The following is a 16,363-nucleotide window of genomic DNA, read 5'->3' as shown; positions in this document are numbered from 1 at the left end:
AAGCTGTCAGATGACGTGATTCACCGCTTTCACGCAACCCACAATGCAATGCAAGTCTTATAAACATAAACTTTATTTACAGTTGAACAACTAAAACATGTTACTATTTCAAGAAATAACATTAGCTCATTTTAAATTTCATGGCAGGACCACATCACTGTCTTCTGTTTTTATTTACATTTCACAATAAACTTTTTGTAACTAAGGTTGGTTCTTGTTACTTCTTATTTGAAAATCTTTCCAATATATATGTAAAATAATATTCAGGAGGTGCTGGCACTGTGGCTCTGGCTCCAGCCGTTCTGGCTGCACTGGGTTCACTCCAGCTGGAATAGCAGCAGGCTCCATTGCTGCCAAACTGATGTCATATTTTGCAGTTGCTAATGGAGGAGGAGTTGCAGCAGGAGGTCTCATAGCAACCCTGCAGTCCTGGGGTAAACCAGATATTTTGATTTAATTAGTAAATTATTTAAACAATATTATTTAGATGTTGCAAAGAAAATTGCTTACATATTTAAATATATAAAACAGATATAATGCAAATCATACAGAGAAGCATCAAAAAGAATAGCATAAAAGCTTTACACATGAATAACAAACAGTTGATGGCGTCTATAATCTCACTGTAGGTATGGGAGGTCTGACGGGAGCTGGCATTGGAGGTGTTGCTGGTGCTGGAGGAACAGTGGGTTGGCTGCTCTCAACCATTTGTAACCAGACTGGAACACGTTAAGATTTACACTATGAACAAATACCAGATGTTTAGTCATGTGACAGATCTCAAATGAAGCATCATTTTAGAAACGTCAGACACTCAGCTTAAAGCAAAATTTGAAAATTAAGTTAAATATATGGTGGATTAAGATTACTGCTATTTTGAATGCATCATTTTTAGGTATCATTGTAGAGCATGAAGCTGTTTGATCTGAACCCAAGACTGATACGAAGAAATTTTCTGAATTTAATGTGAAAATAAAAATCCATGCAAAATAAAAGCATAGTTGTTTTTATTTTAAACATCATAATGTAATGCAGAAATATCAACCACTCCATAAAAGTCCAGAAAATGTGCCAAAATTCTGACTGGGTTGTAGGGGATCAAATACCAGCTTCACCCAGTGCTATGCAAAAAACAAAACAGGGAAAGCAAAGAAAGTAGAATGAGTTATAGAGCCCACGAATGCCTCAGTTTCCAGAAAGTTTACAATAATCTCCACAGAAAGACTCCTCATAATACATGCACTGAGCTCATCTGCAGGTAAGATTATGGAAACGGGTGCAAGGCTTTAAGAAATCAAAACACGAGCACCTGAAAGCTAAAAAATAAATAAATCAGACTCACCTTAGTGAAGACAAAGGCATTAACACCATTCTGAAATTTAGAACTACAATTTCCTACAATAAAGTAATCAATTGATATGAAAGTTTTAGTGTAGAACATTAAAAAAAACATCTGCACATCCTTAAAAAAAAAAAGGGGGGGGGGGGAAGATTGTGTGAGGATTAAATCTTTAAATAATCTTTTGTACCATTACAAATTTTAAAAACACTGGAGCCAGCAGACACTTTGAAATGCATTTTAATTAAGTTAATTTCAGTTACTCTTATTTAGATCTTTCAACAAAGTAAAATATTGCTTAGAGAAGGAAGGAAAGGGTTTAGTGAGTTTCCATTCCTACACCTGAAATAATCAGTGGCAAAGATGTAAGAACGACAAATGTACAGCACATCTTCAAAAATGATAACTCTTCACTCTGGTTTAATATCTTCCTTTATTTTGAACCTTGAATGAATAAACACTAGAACACTCTTTAGTTTAAACACTTCAGTAACGTGGTATGACCAAAAAATTTCGTTAAATCCTGAAATTTTTACAACACTCTGAATTTGTGGAATTACTCTTTGGTGCACAGAAACACTGACTGCAGAAACACTTTCACTCATTCACTGAAACAGTTAAAAAAAATGTATCACTCATATTTCTGACATCACAACAATGCTCATTAGTAGGAAGAGCAGTGGCAACAAAATATCATTAGAATTTGCCATGTGAGATTATTTACATTTTTTATTTCCGTATGACACCTGCCAGCAATTTCAGTCCTGCTCCTGCAGCAGCTCCAACACCGCCCACAGCTGCAGTGGCAGCCCCCGGCAGCCCAGCTGCACCTTCAAGAGGGAGGAGGGAAAATATTCACAGCTTCAATATGTTGCATCAAGTCAAGCAGCTGAGTTTGCTTCTAACTTTATCAGGAATCAAAACAACTGACTGCCACCTAATAGTGGCATCACTGCCCCCTAGTGGTGTCAGATTTCATAAACTAAAAAATGCCCTATGGCTTATACACCAATACCTCACTCATGTTGTAGGCACTAAAGTCATTTTAAGGGTCTGGTAAATGGCCTGCATTTGTATAGCGCTTTAGTTAGTCCCTATGGACCCCAAAGCGCTTTACACTACATTCAGTCATCCACCCATTCACACACTGGTGATAGCAAGCTACATTGTAGCCACACATAGACACTGGCGCAACCGGGCCCTCTGACCACCAGTAGGCAATTGGTGAAGTGTCTTGCCCAACGACCAAGACTGTTGGAGCCGGGGCTCGAACTGGCAACCTTCTGATTACAAGACAAACTGCCAACTCTTGAGGCACGATCGCCCCACACCACAAGCTTAGTCCTGTAACACAACACAGGACACTAAGGCCGTCCCCATTTAAGTTTACAGACTTAAATGGGGACGATTCAACTGATTTAAGTTGAATCAGTGTGTACATTTGTAAATGTGTTATCAGTCATTTGTATTGAATTATTCAGTCCCCGAGTATACATATACTGGTCACCACCAACAGGAGCAAGGGTCACCTTTGCTTTGGTTCCTACGGTGGCCCTGAGAGGCCAAACGGACTGCAACTTAAGAAAACACTAGCAATAAGAAAAACGCTACAAAAGCACACAAAACTAATACTGATGACGGATTTTTAGGCTAATAGTTAGGCTAACACACTTACCTCTAATCTTTTCTTTCCTCACAAAACTGAGAGATGCTCCACTTCTTTTAAGTGTCTCCCAGCCCAATTCTTAGTATATTTTTGGTTCCTGCAACTCGTCCGTCGGGTTATTGTCTCCCCAGAAACACTTCCCTTGTGCTTTCGGAAATCTGTTTTTTCCTATTTCCGTTGTGTTTTGTGTGCTTTTGCAGCGTTTTTCTTATTGCTGCTGTTTTCTTAAGTTGAGGTCCGTTTGCCTCTCAGGGCCACTGTAGGTTCCTAATAAAGTGAATGTATACAGCACTATTGATGAAACCACAGTAAAGTCAGACAACAAGCCTACCTGCTGACTGTAAAACAGCCACCAGGCCTCCAGCTACCACTCCGCCTCCATTAGCCACCGCAGCAGCAGACATCATGCTTGCAGCGTAGGAGCCTGCAGCTATTCCAGCTGAGGTGAAACCTACGGCCCCCAGAGCAACAGGAGCCAAGGCCACTGCACCTACTGCACATGGACGAGAACACCAGCATCAGTGTGACTGTTACAAATGATATGCCATGTAAAAAGTTTTTATATAAGCAGAGGCCTGAGGTACGAGGCAGGATTACATCTTATCCTGGGCTCGCTTTAAATGTTAAAGCAAGTTTAGCATATCGAGGGTATCTTTCAGTTATCTGGATTCACTTACCCCAACACTGGCAATCTGGATAAGTGGTCACATGAAGCTGTTATGAAACAAATTAAGTTAATCCAGGGTTCACCCTTCTCGCTCACGTAAAAGGGCTGGTGCTGTTGTCAAGTGTAAGTGTGAGAGGAAAAAGTACTTTACAGTAGTTTAGTATTAAAAGTGCTGTATGAATGTTTGTGCCCTCTAAGCACTTTGGACAGCATGACTGGAAAATACACATTATATGAATAAAGTCTGGCCTATTTGAAGCCAGAAAAGCTGTGTAAGTTTATAGATTCAATATCACAGTTCTGTGTTTGAGGCACTGGAGAATCTGATGATTATAATTAAGGTCAGCAAGTACAAGTTTGTGTCCTGTTTCACAATCATGTATTATTGCTGGAGAACAAAGAAAATGTTGTAAAACATTTGCTTCCAACAGGAAAACGTAAAGTAATAAAGTTGTATCTAAAGATCTACATTTATTAATGACATCAGGGAAAAACGAACACAAAAACATTAGATCCTCCTACTGTCCACACACAGAGGTCTGGGGGACTTTCTATGAACAGTGACCCTATTGTCTGGATGATGTATTGGTCAGTAGGTGGTGATTTCATGCATAATCTTTATATTTCATTTGAGAGCATAAGTTACAATGGCGCACACAGGGTTCAAGTTATGACTAAGGATCAGCAGGTATGAAACAACGCCTGCTGACTAATCGGTTTTCTGAAAATAGCGTCACTATTCGTAGAAGATCCCCCAGACCTCGGTGTACAGACAGTAGGACGGACTAAAGTTTTTCAAAAGACTCTAAAGTTTTGGTGCTTTCCCTGATGCGCATCAGTAATAAATCTATATTCTTACACTTCACTTTATTCCTTAACATTTTTCTTTTCCCTGTTGGTGGTAAATTGTTTACATGCTGCCAAAAACAATCCCTGTCAAGCGTCAGCCCCAATCAAGGGTTAGCTTATCAAGCCGACAGCCAGCTTCGTGTGACCGCTTCTCCTGACTGCAGGGTAGTGGATCAACATAACAGAGAGATACCGTGGGTAGGTTGAACCCCGGTGACCATACAGACCGTCCAAAGCCTTACCTGCTCCCCCTACAACAGCAACGATCGTCCCTGAAACACAACATCAAAGCTCACATCAGCACTAACATTAGCTATCATCATGGCACCGTCACACCATTAAACACATGAGTATAGTTATTTTAAAGTAATACGTGTATTAAAATACTCACCGACACGCATGTTTACGGAGTTCCGCTTTCTATGTTTGCGTATCGTATAGTGACAGTCTCAACTGACTCTGCCACGGAGACACTTCCGGTATTTCTATGTGTGGCAGGATGAATGTTATCCTTCGGTCCAACCCACTTTCAGCCTGGCCCATTAGGGGGCGCTGGTATAAATAGTGGCCATTTGAGTGTCTCTGCGTCGCTTGCCTGTGATCTCCTTTTTGGTCACCTGACTTCCCCTCGGTGTGGTGGAGATCATTTGCGGGTTATTCTTCTGAAGCCCCCATCGCGGCTGGTCGTAGCTATAGAAGCCTCCTCTGAGCTATTCTGCTTACGTTCTGTGACCCGGCTTATTTGGTACGTAATCAACTTTTGTTACGCTCTCTGCCTTCTATTGTTCTTTTATAGTAATTATTTATTATGTTTCGCAGGAAGTGTGGACCTTAGTTTTGCGCCAAGCTACGTGAACTGAAGTGCTGCTGTTTTGCCTTGCTGTGCTTTTACCGTCTGTTCCCGTTGTGAGAATTCTTCCCTGCTGCTGTCAGCTTTTACAGTGGACGTCGGCGTGGACAACGGCCATATGCATGCCGGTTATCGGAGTCAGCTGTAGTGATGGGTCGTTCGCGAACGAAATGGCTCTTAGAGCCGGGTCTTTGACGTGAACGACGCGAGCCGGCTCCTTATCGCGAGCCGTCACGTGGTTTTTTTTTTTTTTTTTTCTTTCTCTCAGCCTCTCTCTCGCACTTTTTTTCCGCTTCACTCTGCACGCGAGCCTTGTGCTTTACGCTGGGCAGAGGGGGGAGGGGCGGTAGTTACACTCAGTAGCACAGGAACAGAGCCAGAGAGAGAGAAAGAGAGGCAGGGACAACAACATTAGAAAGGTATAGTAATCATCCACAACTATTTTCGGTTGCAGATGATAAAGGATTTATTCATGCAGGTCCATATGACAGAGAATATGCATGTTCTTTTAGTTTTCATATTATAATTTATATTTAATTGTGTTGTGGTTTGCAGTGTTTTGTGTTCTTTTCACTTTAAATTTGTGAAAGGAAAAAGCTGAAAATTTAAATAGTTAAAACTTGAAATGTGAATAGTTGATTTTTGTATTATATGATTTATTTATTACATTTTATGTGGAGTGAATAAATAAAAGTATATTTACGGTGGCCCCTAGAGACAAAGCACATACAAACTTCAAATCACGTACGAACTCTGAAGCATGTACAAACTCCAAAACACGTAAAAACACGTACAAACTCCAAAACACGTAAAAACTCCAAAAACACGTACAAACTCCAAAACACGTAAAAACTCCAAAAACACGTAAAAACACGTACAAACTCCGAAGCACGTAAAAACTCAGAAGCATATAAAAACTCAGAAGCACATAAAAACTCAAAACACGTACAAAAGACAACAGAAGTGCTCCAGGATGCTGGGCGCAGTGTTGAGCCTTTGTTATCTTGTGGCTACACAAGCCAGCAAGTACCAACGACCGGATTTGGTGTGTGGTAATAACAGGTAAATGAACTTTTTTTTAAATTATTTGAATATATATATGAGTGCCTGTGTATAAATATACAAACAATACACACATGCTTTCAATTGTGTAATTTAAGTGATCTAGTAGCTCTGCTTTGGAAGTTCAGTTCATGCTAGAAATGTGTTTTGGAGTTTGTACGTGTTTTGTCTCTAGGGGCCACCGCATATATTTATATATAAACATATATAAATAAAACCACTTGTTTTTACGTTAGTAATTCCTTTTGTGCATAATTTTATATTATTGTTAATAATAAATTAATTAAAGCAACAAAACAACCTGAAGAGCCGGTTCGGAGCCGAAAGAGCCGGCTCTTTTTAGTGAGCCGAACCGAAAGAGCCGGATCTCTAAAAAGAGCCGGAAATCCCATCACTAGTCAGCTGGCGTGCATATTGATTGACTGTTAACTTATCGTCGTGTGGACGGCAAGTTGGAGCAGTACGGCGATTCCGTTTGCTCCAGATTTTAGAGTTTTATTCAGATTGTATGTTGTTTTATTGCTTTTTGATTTGTAGTTTGGATTCTCTGTTACACCACTGGTGGGAGGCCCTTTTTCTAGCTGTGGATCACCAGTGTGGTCCTGCAGTTGGGTTATCCCCCGGTGCTACACATTAGTTTGTTGTAATATATTAACATTTTCTTTGTTTCTTTTATTCAGATGCGGAGTGCCGACGTGGAGGAGACTAGGGTGCCTTGGTGGTGGGATCCCTTGAGTGTACACACCTGCCTTGTCTAGTTTATTAGTGTGAGTGTGTGATAGTGTGTTGCACTTGTGTTTTGGTGTGTTTTCTTTCTTTAGTTGTATGTGGCATCCCTGCCCCTCCACTGGTAAGCCTCAGCTCTGAATACCTTTTTAAGCATATTTGTATTTGAATATTTATGATGTTTTTATTCGGTGTTTTAAATAATTACCAATAAATTGTGAATTTGTTGATCATTGAACCTCGTCTCTGGACTGAGTATAGCGAACCTAAGTGCCTTTCTGGTGATTTAGTGTCATTTCCAGTATTCTCTGGGTGAAATTCCCAGGGTGGCGTTGTCGTTCTTTAAAACTGAAGAGTATTTACTTTATATCCCAACCTCGTCTCGCCACATATGGTAACATGAAAAAACAAACTTAACTTTTCCGTTTATGTATATTGCATGGTTGTTCAGATGTTTTGCAATTCAGATTTGTTTTTAAATCACATATAAAAGATAAATTATTTAAAGCTTTTCCCAGTGATTTTTGACATTTAAACAAAGCACAACAGATAATGGAAAATAAATATCATAGTCATTTCATTATAGTCATAATCTCATTTGAGAGCAGTGTTAATCAGAAACCTTACCTGAGTCAGGTGCTGTGATAAAGTGATAAAGCAGTTTTTTGTTTTTTTGGTACATGTGTTCGTCATTGGAAAATACTGAATAGAGCTGTGCTTTTGTTTCTAGTTTTATCAGCATTATTAGAATCTTATTGAGGAAGAATAAACCTTCCTGTCGAAAGCTAACACTAGCTTTGTGTGTACCTCTTCTTTGCCAAATGCCAGTAAATATCTATTCAGATAAATTTTAATTATCTTAAGAGTGGGAAATGTTGTTTGTTGGAGAATTTGCAGAAGATGGGTAAATAAAATGCTTTGTGAAGAGAGTCTCATGGTATTATGTCAGGCCAAGCAAGGCAAACAATGTTTGTCCAGTTAAATGTAAAAAAACAGACATCAGTTAAAGTATACCAAAGTAAAGCAATCACTCTTGTTTCAGCACAAACAGCATTCTGTCATAAAGCTGTACTCATGACTGTCTGCGTCCATCCTTTACATCACTGCCATCCTATGGCCACAGTTGGCTATTGTCTCTGAAAGTAGACTTGACACTGCTTGATTATAGAGCTACTGAAATCAATATATGGTAGGTGTCCTAATCAACATCTGTGCCCAGTTAATCATGGCTGGATCTTGTCAAGCTAAGAGGACAGCAGCTTGTAGCTGATTGTTTGTGCATAAATCCATGTTGTGGAAATCCCTGAGATCAGTTACAAGTTGTGTATTGTGTGGAAACAAAGCTAGCATTAGCAAGTAAACAAGTACCCTTATTTATCATCATAATTAGTTTTATCTTCGTAAAGACCTGGACCAACACGTGTGATATATGAACCTTTTTTTTTTTTTTTTTTTTACTTATTTAGCACATTAGTAATAAAAGCTGTGATGATGGAGAGGGGAACCCCTGTCATATATGACTTCATAAGGCAGGCAAGTTGAACAGCTGTAGCCTCCATCAGCACTTTCAGACCAACATCTCTGAGAAATCACTTGTAGAAAATTTAACCAGCTGTTTGGTTAATTTTTCATTAATTTTTAATCTCATTGTAGACACTGATAGTTAACAATATCACCTGCAGCAGTAATACTGATCCATGTAACACCGATTACTGCAGAATAAATACTTTTATTTTTGATATATTACATAGAATTTGCCAAAAAATAAATGCAGTTTTATGTTTAATGAAGTGTTCGCAAAGTATTTTAAACATAAAACAATGATTCTAAAAAAAAAAAAAAAACAAAACAAAAAAAAACCTCAACCACTCTTCATTTTGAGCTAATAATAAATAGTTAGCTAACTGTAGTGAGTAATAACATTTAACAATTCTACTGCCAGAAAGAAGTGCAGAGAGGTGAAGATGTTTGAAACTGGTCAAAATGCTCTTGTTAAAGACTAAAGTAAATAAATGAAGAGTTTCTAGACAGTTTACAATATTTTCCAAAGAAAGTTTTCTCATAGTTGATGCACTGAGCTGATCTGCAGGCAGTATTATGGAAATGGGTAGAAGGTTTTAGGAAATCCAAATAACTGAATGTTAAAAGAATTTAACCAGACTTTCTTACCAAAGTTTAGCTTTATCTTAGTGAGGACAGTGGCAACAACACCATTCAGAATTTTAGAATTAGGATTTCCTGCAATTAGATCATTGATTGAGATACAAATTTTAGAAGATGTAGGAGAAAAAAAAATCCACACTTGCTTAAAAACAGTCATGCTTTTCAGTCATATGTAGTTCACTAATATTATACCAGCGTGCACAGAAAAAGTCACCCAGAGGCACAAAAGGAATGATCAGAATGACATCATCAGAATCCACAGCCTTCAGGCAAAGTGTGAGGACAGTTCAGGGAGCCTCGGGTATGGCGAGTTTCCATTCCTACACCTGAAATGATCAGTGGCAAAGCTGTAAGAGCGACAAATGTACAGCACATCTTTAAAAATGACAACTCTTCACTCTTGTTTAATATCTTGTGCCAACAAATATCATTAAAATTTTCCACGTGAGATCATTTAAATTTTTACTTTACTTCTTTTTGTCTTCATCGTCTTCATCGTCTTCTTTGTCCTTGAAAATGAGACCTCCTAGCCATTTCAGTCCTGCTCCTGCAGCAGCTCCAACACCGCCCACAGCCGCAGTGGCAGCCCCCGACAGCCCGGCTGCACCTTTGGGAGGAATGAGGACAAATATTCCAAGTCAAGCAGCTGAGATTGCCAATAACTTTATCAGGAATCAAACTAACTGTACTGACTGCTACCTAATTGTGGCATCACTGCCCCCTCAGTGGTGTCAGATTTCATAAACTAAACAATGTCCTATGGCTTGTACACTAATACACGGTTCTTGATTCTCAAAACAGCCCCAGTTCTTTGCGGCATGGATTCAAAACTATTGGCAAACTTATCAGAACTGGGTCAGTGTTGACATAACTGCAACATGTCCTTTCTGTGGCTCTGCCAGCTGCACACTCATGTTCAAGTCCCTTTTAATCTCCTAAGACCCGAACTCCTTCATGGCATGCATTTTTCATTTTTCTTTGCTATTTGGGTTGATTGGGACCTGATGAATTTAAAAACAAAGAATTACCAGATTTTTTTTTTTTTTACCGAATTTTTGTTTCTGAGAAAAATGAGATCCACATATGTCCACATATGAGGACATTCATTTTAAATTTTGATAGAACAGTGGCAGTATAATGTCCTCGAAAGCAGATATCAGGCCCTTGTAGAGCAAGATTTAGTATTTTGGTCCAGACATCCCAAAATGTGATGTCTGTATATGTGGACAATACTCAGTGCAAGGGCAATAAAACTACACTTTATAATAAAAGAGTTCAAAGTGTGGCAGGATTATAGTCCTTAGTCTAATCGCACCACAAGCTTAGTCCTGTAACACAACACAGGCTGGAACAATTAACTGATCTTATTGACACTAAGGCCGTCTCCATTTAAGTCTGTAAATAGACTTTAAGCTGAATCATTTGTAAATATGTTATCAGTCATTTGTATTTCAGTCCCTGAGTAGCCAGAGTTTTACGAGCCATATACTGGTCACCACCAACAGGAGCAAAGGTCACCTTTGCTTTGGTTCCTAATAAAGTGAATGTGTACAGCACTATTAATGAGACTATAGTAAAGTCAGACAACAAGCCTACCTGCTGACTGTAAAACAGCCACCAGGCCTCCAGCTACCACTCCGCCTCCATTAGCCACCGCAGCAGCAGACATCATGCTTGCAGCGTAGGAGCCTGCAGCTATTCCAGCTGAGGTGAAACCTACGGCCCCCAGAGCAACAGGAGCCAAGGCCACTGCACCGACTGCACATGGACGAGAACACCAGCATCAGTGTGACTGTTACAAATGATATGCCATGTAAAAAGTTTTTATATAAGCAGAGGCCTGAGGTACGAGGCAGGATTACATCTTATCCTGGGCTCACTTTACATGTTAAAATAAGGTTGCTGGTATCTTTCAGTTATCTGGATTTGATCCAGATAAGTGGTCACATGAAGCTGTTATCAAAGAAACTGAGTGTATCCAGGGTTCACCCTGCTCGCTCACGTAAAAGGGCTGGTGCTGTTGGGAAGTGTAAGCGTGCTGGCAGCTCAAGGGCTGATTTTACAAAGAAAGAGAAAACTATACAAAAAATATGAAGAGGTTAAAAACATTATACAGATACTGAACACAGCAGAGTGTGAGAGTGTGTGAGAGGGAAAAAAGTACTTTACAGTAGTTTAGTATTAAAAGTGCTGTATGAATGTTTGTGCCCTCTAAGCTCTTTGGACAGCATGACTGGAAAATACACATTATATGAATAAAGTCTGGCCTATTTGAAGCCAGGAAAAGTTAAAAGATTCAATATCACAGTTCTGTCTGTGAGGCACAGGAGAACCTGATGATTATAATCAAGGTCAGCAAGTACAAGTTTCTGTCCTGTTTCACAATCATGTATTATTGCAACAATAATAATGTAATTTTTCCTGTTGGAAGCAATAAGGTTGTATCTAAAGATCTACATTTATTAATGACATCAGGGAAAAACGAACACAAAAACATTAGATCCTCCTACTGTCCACACACAGAGGTCTGAGGGACTTTCTATGAACCCTATTGTCTGGATGATGTATTGGTCAGTAGGTGGTGATTTCATGCATACCGATCTCTATATTTCATTTCAGAGCATAACCCTGTGTGCGCCATTGTAATTACAATGGCGCACACATTGTAATTACAATGGCGTTTTTATATAAGCAGAGGCCTGAGGTACGAGGCAGGATTACATCTTATCCTGGGCTCACTTTACATGTTAAAATAAGGTTGCTGGTATCTTTCAGTTATCTGGATTTGATCCAGATAAGTGGTCACATGAAGCTGTTATCAAAGAAACTGAGTGTATCCAGGGTTCACCCTGCTCGCTCACGTAAAAGGGCTGGTGCTGTTGGGAAGTGTAAGCGTGCTGGCAGCTCAAGGGCTGATTTTACAAAGAAAGAGAAAACTATACAAAAAATATGAAGAGGTTAAAAACATTATACAGATACTGAACACAGCAGAGTGTGAGAGTGTGTAATTACATTGTAATTACAATGGCGCACACAGGGTTCAAGTTATGATTAACGATCAGCAGGTATGAAACAACGCCTGCTAACTACTCAGTTTTCTGAAAATAGCGTCACTATTCATAGAAAATCCCTCAGACCTCGGAGTGCAGACAGTAGGACGGACTAAAGTTTTTCAAAACTCTAAAGTTTTAGTGCTTTCCCTGATGCGCATCAGTAATAAATCTATATTCTTACACTTCACTTTATTCCTTAACATTTTTCTTTTCCGTGTTGGTGGCAAATTGTTTACATGCTGCCAAAATCCATCCTTGCGTCAGCCCCAATCAAGCCCTGGGTTAGCTTATCAAGCCGACACCCAGCTTCGTGTGACCGCTTCTCCTGACTGCAGGGTAGTGGATCAACATAACAGAGAGATACCGTGGGTAGGTTGAACCCCGGTGACCATACAGACCGTCCAAAGCCTTACCTGCTCCCCCTGCAACAGCAGCGATCGTCCCTGAAACACAACATCAAAGCTCACATCAGCACCAACATTTGCTATCATCATGGCACCGTCACACCATTAAACACACGAGTATCGTTATTTTAAAGTAATACGTGTATTAAAATACTCACCAACACGCATGTTTACGGAGTTCCGCTTCGTTGCTCTTGTGGCACTGCTTCCATGACCCTAACACTGACACGGTCAGAGCGGCACACTTACTGTTTTTATAGGTCACGAATGAAAAACGAAACTTAACATTTCCATTTCATCAAAAGACAAAACGAAAAGAAGAAACTAAAACATGGTGCAGTTTCCTCAAAATTAATATTTGAATATTATCCGTTTTGGATCATGATTGTTCAGATGTTTTACAATTTCAGATAAAACATCACAGCGATTTTAGCCCATTTTGGGGCTAAAATGAATCAAAGCACCCCCCAATATTTCTTACTGTTTTGACAATATTTGTTGTTTGTGTGACACACTACTAAAAATAAAAAAAAAGCATACAGTATTTGGTTGAGACATAACATTTTAACAACAAAAGTATAGATAATCCCCCCCCTCCCAAAATGGTTTGTTCCAGCTCGCCTCTCCCCTAGTGATGGGATTTCCGGCTCTTTTTAGAGATCCGGCTCTTTCGGTTCGACTCACTAAAAAGACCAGGCTCTTTCGGCTCCCAACCGGCTCTTCAGGTTGTTTTGTTGCTTTAATTAATTTATTATTAACAATAATATAAAATTATGCACAAAAGGAATTGCTAACGTAAAAAAAAGTGGTTTTATTTATATATGTTTATTAGGGGTGCAACGATATTCGTATCGATATTGAACCGTTCGATACAGTGCTTTCGGTTCGGTACGCATATGTATCGAACAATACAACATTTGTAATTTATTTTATCAATTTTCCTTCTGACGATGCTGTCTGTGTTGAGCGCTCAGTGAATCTGTGTTCGACTACTCCACCTAGGCTGCACTGTCGAGCGCAGATCCACTGAGCGCTCAACACAGACAGCATAGTCAGAAGGAAGAGCGCAGGGCAAGCTAGCGAGACAGAAGTTAAGCTCTCCTTGCAACAGGCAAATTGAACCTCATTCAGATCTGGCGTTTGGAATTATTTTGGTTTTCATGTGACGTATGACCCTGAAGGTAAGCGAGTCATGGACTAAAGTAAAACAGTATGTTGAATGTGCCATGCAATGCTCAATTACATTGGTGTGAACTAGTGTGTTAGCGCAGTTAGCTCGTTAACGTGTTGGCCGTCTAGCCCCATGCACGGAGTGATCGGCGGTAGATTTGCCGTGTTGTGGCGTTAAGGTAATTTCAACGAGATTAACCTGAAAGCACTAGTGGGAACACAACGAATATGACTGCATATTTACGCCGACATCATCGTAGTGCAAAGACAAGTGGAAGCAGACAAAAAAAAGCAAGCATGCTACTAACTTTAGCCGAGTCATTTAGACAGCTGTTAGCACATGATTCTCCTTATGCTGCTGAGAATATAGCCCAGAAGAAGCGGATAGTATAGCTTTTATTTTGGAAAGAGACATTTCTCTGTAATAAACTCTCTTTTCCAAAGATGAGTGATTCCTCAATCAGATACAGGGCTTGCAATATCGCTAGCCCGACGTCCCGGAGCTAGCGATTTTTTCAGTCGGGCTACCAAAATCTATCTCTTCCCTGCCCGTCGGGCTATTGTAGGAAAAATATATGTCAATGCTTTTGCATTCTTTCGGAAATGTAGCTGGGTAATTATGTCATTGGCATCGGTGAACCACTGTCAATATGTGACATATTGAAGTCGCGTTTGAATTTGCGCTTGTTTTTTTGCTTTCACTTTGCAATCGTGCGAACTGTGTATAGAGAGCGACAGCACTGATCTGTGAGTGATGATAATTTGTGCACCAATTCCTCTGACATCGTCTTATCAATCATTAGCTTACTATGCAAACATGACAAGTGAAATCTCCCGCAGCAAGCTTAAACATGTGAGAGGTTGATCGTGCAGAGAATCGCTGAGCTTATGTGAGTGAGTGTGTAAAAGCATTTCAGTTCTGCTGAGCCAAATAAGACAGGTCAGGGTGAAGAAGTGACAGCCAAAGAAAAGCTTACCACAAAACGGAGAAGTTATGACAAATCAGACTATGAGGCAAAAAGAAAGTGCAGCTTTATGGTTTCATGGACAAAATAATTTCTGTGGCTGCAATATGATGAGCTAAATAACCAGGGCTGCACATAAGTGGTCCGCAGGTGCGCATTCGCTGTCAAAATAAAAAACACGCACAAGGGTTAGGGTTAAATTCAAAAACTGTACTTTTGAGTTAAAATATATATTTATAATTTTAATAAATGACAAATTAAAAATGCATGAACATTTTTTTGTATCGAAAAAATATCGAACCGTGACACCAAAGTATCGAACCAAACCGAACCGTGAATTTTGTGTATCGTTGCACCCCTAATGTTTATATATAAATATATGCGGTGGCCCCTAGAGACAAAACACGTACAAACTCCAAAACACATTTCTAGCATGAACTGAACTTCCAAAGCAGAGCTACTAGATCACTTAAATTATACAATTGAAAGCATGTGTGTATTGTTTGTGTATTTATACACAGGCACTCATATATATTCAAATAATTTAAAAAAAAGTTCATTTACCTGTTACTACCACACAACAAATCCGGTCGTTGGTACTTGCTGGCTTGTGTAGCCACAAGATAACAAAGGCTCAACACTGCGCCCAGCATCCTGGAGCACTTCTGTTGTCTTTTGTACGTGTTTTGAGTTTTTATGTGCTTCGGAGTTTTTACGTGCTTCGGAGTTTGTACGTGTTTTTACGTGTTTTGGAGTTTTTACGTGTTTTGGAGTTTGTACATGTTTTTACGTGTTTTGGAGTTTGTACATGCTTCAGAGTTTGTATGTGATTTGAAATTTGTATGTGCTTTATCTCTAGGGGCCACCGTAAATATACTTTTATTTATTCACTCCACATAAAATGTAATAAATAAATCATATAATACAAAAATCAACTATTCACATTTCAACTTTTAACTATTTAAATTTTCAGCTTTTTCCTTTTACAAATTTAAAGTGAAAAGAACACAAAACACTGCAAACCACAACACAATTAAATATAAATTATAATATGAAAACAAACAGAAGATGCACATTCTCTGTCATATGGACCTGCATGAATAAACTTTCTGAATCCTTTATCATCTGCAACCGAAAATAGTTGTGGATGATTACTATACCTTTCTAATGTTGTTGTCCCTGCCTCTCTTTCTCTCTCTCTGGCTCTGTTCCTGTGCTACTGAGTGTAACTACCGCCCCTCCCCCCTCTGCCCAGCATAAAGCACAAGGCTCACGTGCTGAGTGAAGCAGAAAAAAAGTGCGAGAGAGAGGCTCAGAGAAAGAAAAACAAACCCACGTGACGGCTCGCGATAAGGAGCCGGCTCGCGATAAGGAGCCGGCTCGCATCGTCCACGTCAAAGATTCGGCTCTAAGAGCCATTTCGTTCGCGAACGACCCATCACTACTCTC

At 39.5% G+C, this 16,363-nt stretch overlaps 2 protein-coding genes across 3 annotated transcripts; both read right to left on the bottom strand.

The window, feature by feature from the left end:
• Window positions 1-1,753: 1,753 nt before the first annotated feature.
• LOC308390037 (interferon alpha-inducible protein 27, mitochondrial-like) lies at window positions 1,754-5,030 on the bottom strand. Its single transcript, XM_080871713.1, has 4 exons — window positions 4,913-5,030; window positions 4,764-4,793; window positions 3,337-3,498; window positions 1,754-2,169 (listed from the first exon to the last, which is right to left on the bottom strand). The coding sequence occupies exons 1-4, from the start codon at window positions 4,920-4,922 to the stop codon at window positions 2,069-2,071; spliced, it is 303 nt and encodes a 100-aa protein (XP_080727839.1). The 5' UTR covers window positions 4,923-5,030; the 3' UTR covers window positions 1,754-2,068.
• Window positions 5,031-8,864: 3,834 nt separating this feature from the next.
• LOC308388969 (uncharacterized protein) lies at window positions 8,865-16,093 on the bottom strand. Of its 2 annotated transcripts, XM_080870033.1 has the most exons (6): window positions 16,075-16,093; window positions 12,938-13,001; window positions 12,789-12,818; window positions 10,919-11,080; window positions 9,794-9,929; window positions 8,865-9,669 (listed from the first exon to the last, which is right to left on the bottom strand). In XM_080870033.1, exons 2-6 carry the CDS (start codon window positions 12,945-12,947, stop codon window positions 9,588-9,590), a joined length of 420 nt encoding a protein of 139 aa, XP_080726159.1. In that variant the 5' UTR covers window positions 12,948-13,001; window positions 16,075-16,093; the 3' UTR covers window positions 8,865-9,587. The 2 variants fall into 2 exon arrangements, with proteins under 2 accessions (XP_080726159.1, XP_080726160.1); XM_080870034.1 differs by lacking the exon at window positions 16,075-16,093 and having other exon boundaries at window positions 8,872-9,648.
• Between the last annotated feature and the right edge of the window lie 270 nt (window positions 16,094-16,363).

This window comes from Rhamphochromis sp. 'chilingali' (genome assembly GCF_963969265.1).
Source record: "Rhamphochromis sp. 'chilingali' genome assembly, chromosome: 21".
Taxonomy (NCBI): domain Eukaryota; kingdom Metazoa; phylum Chordata; class Actinopteri; order Cichliformes; family Cichlidae; genus Rhamphochromis; species Rhamphochromis sp. 'chilingali'.
This window is presented reverse-complemented; position numbering and strand designations above follow the sequence as displayed.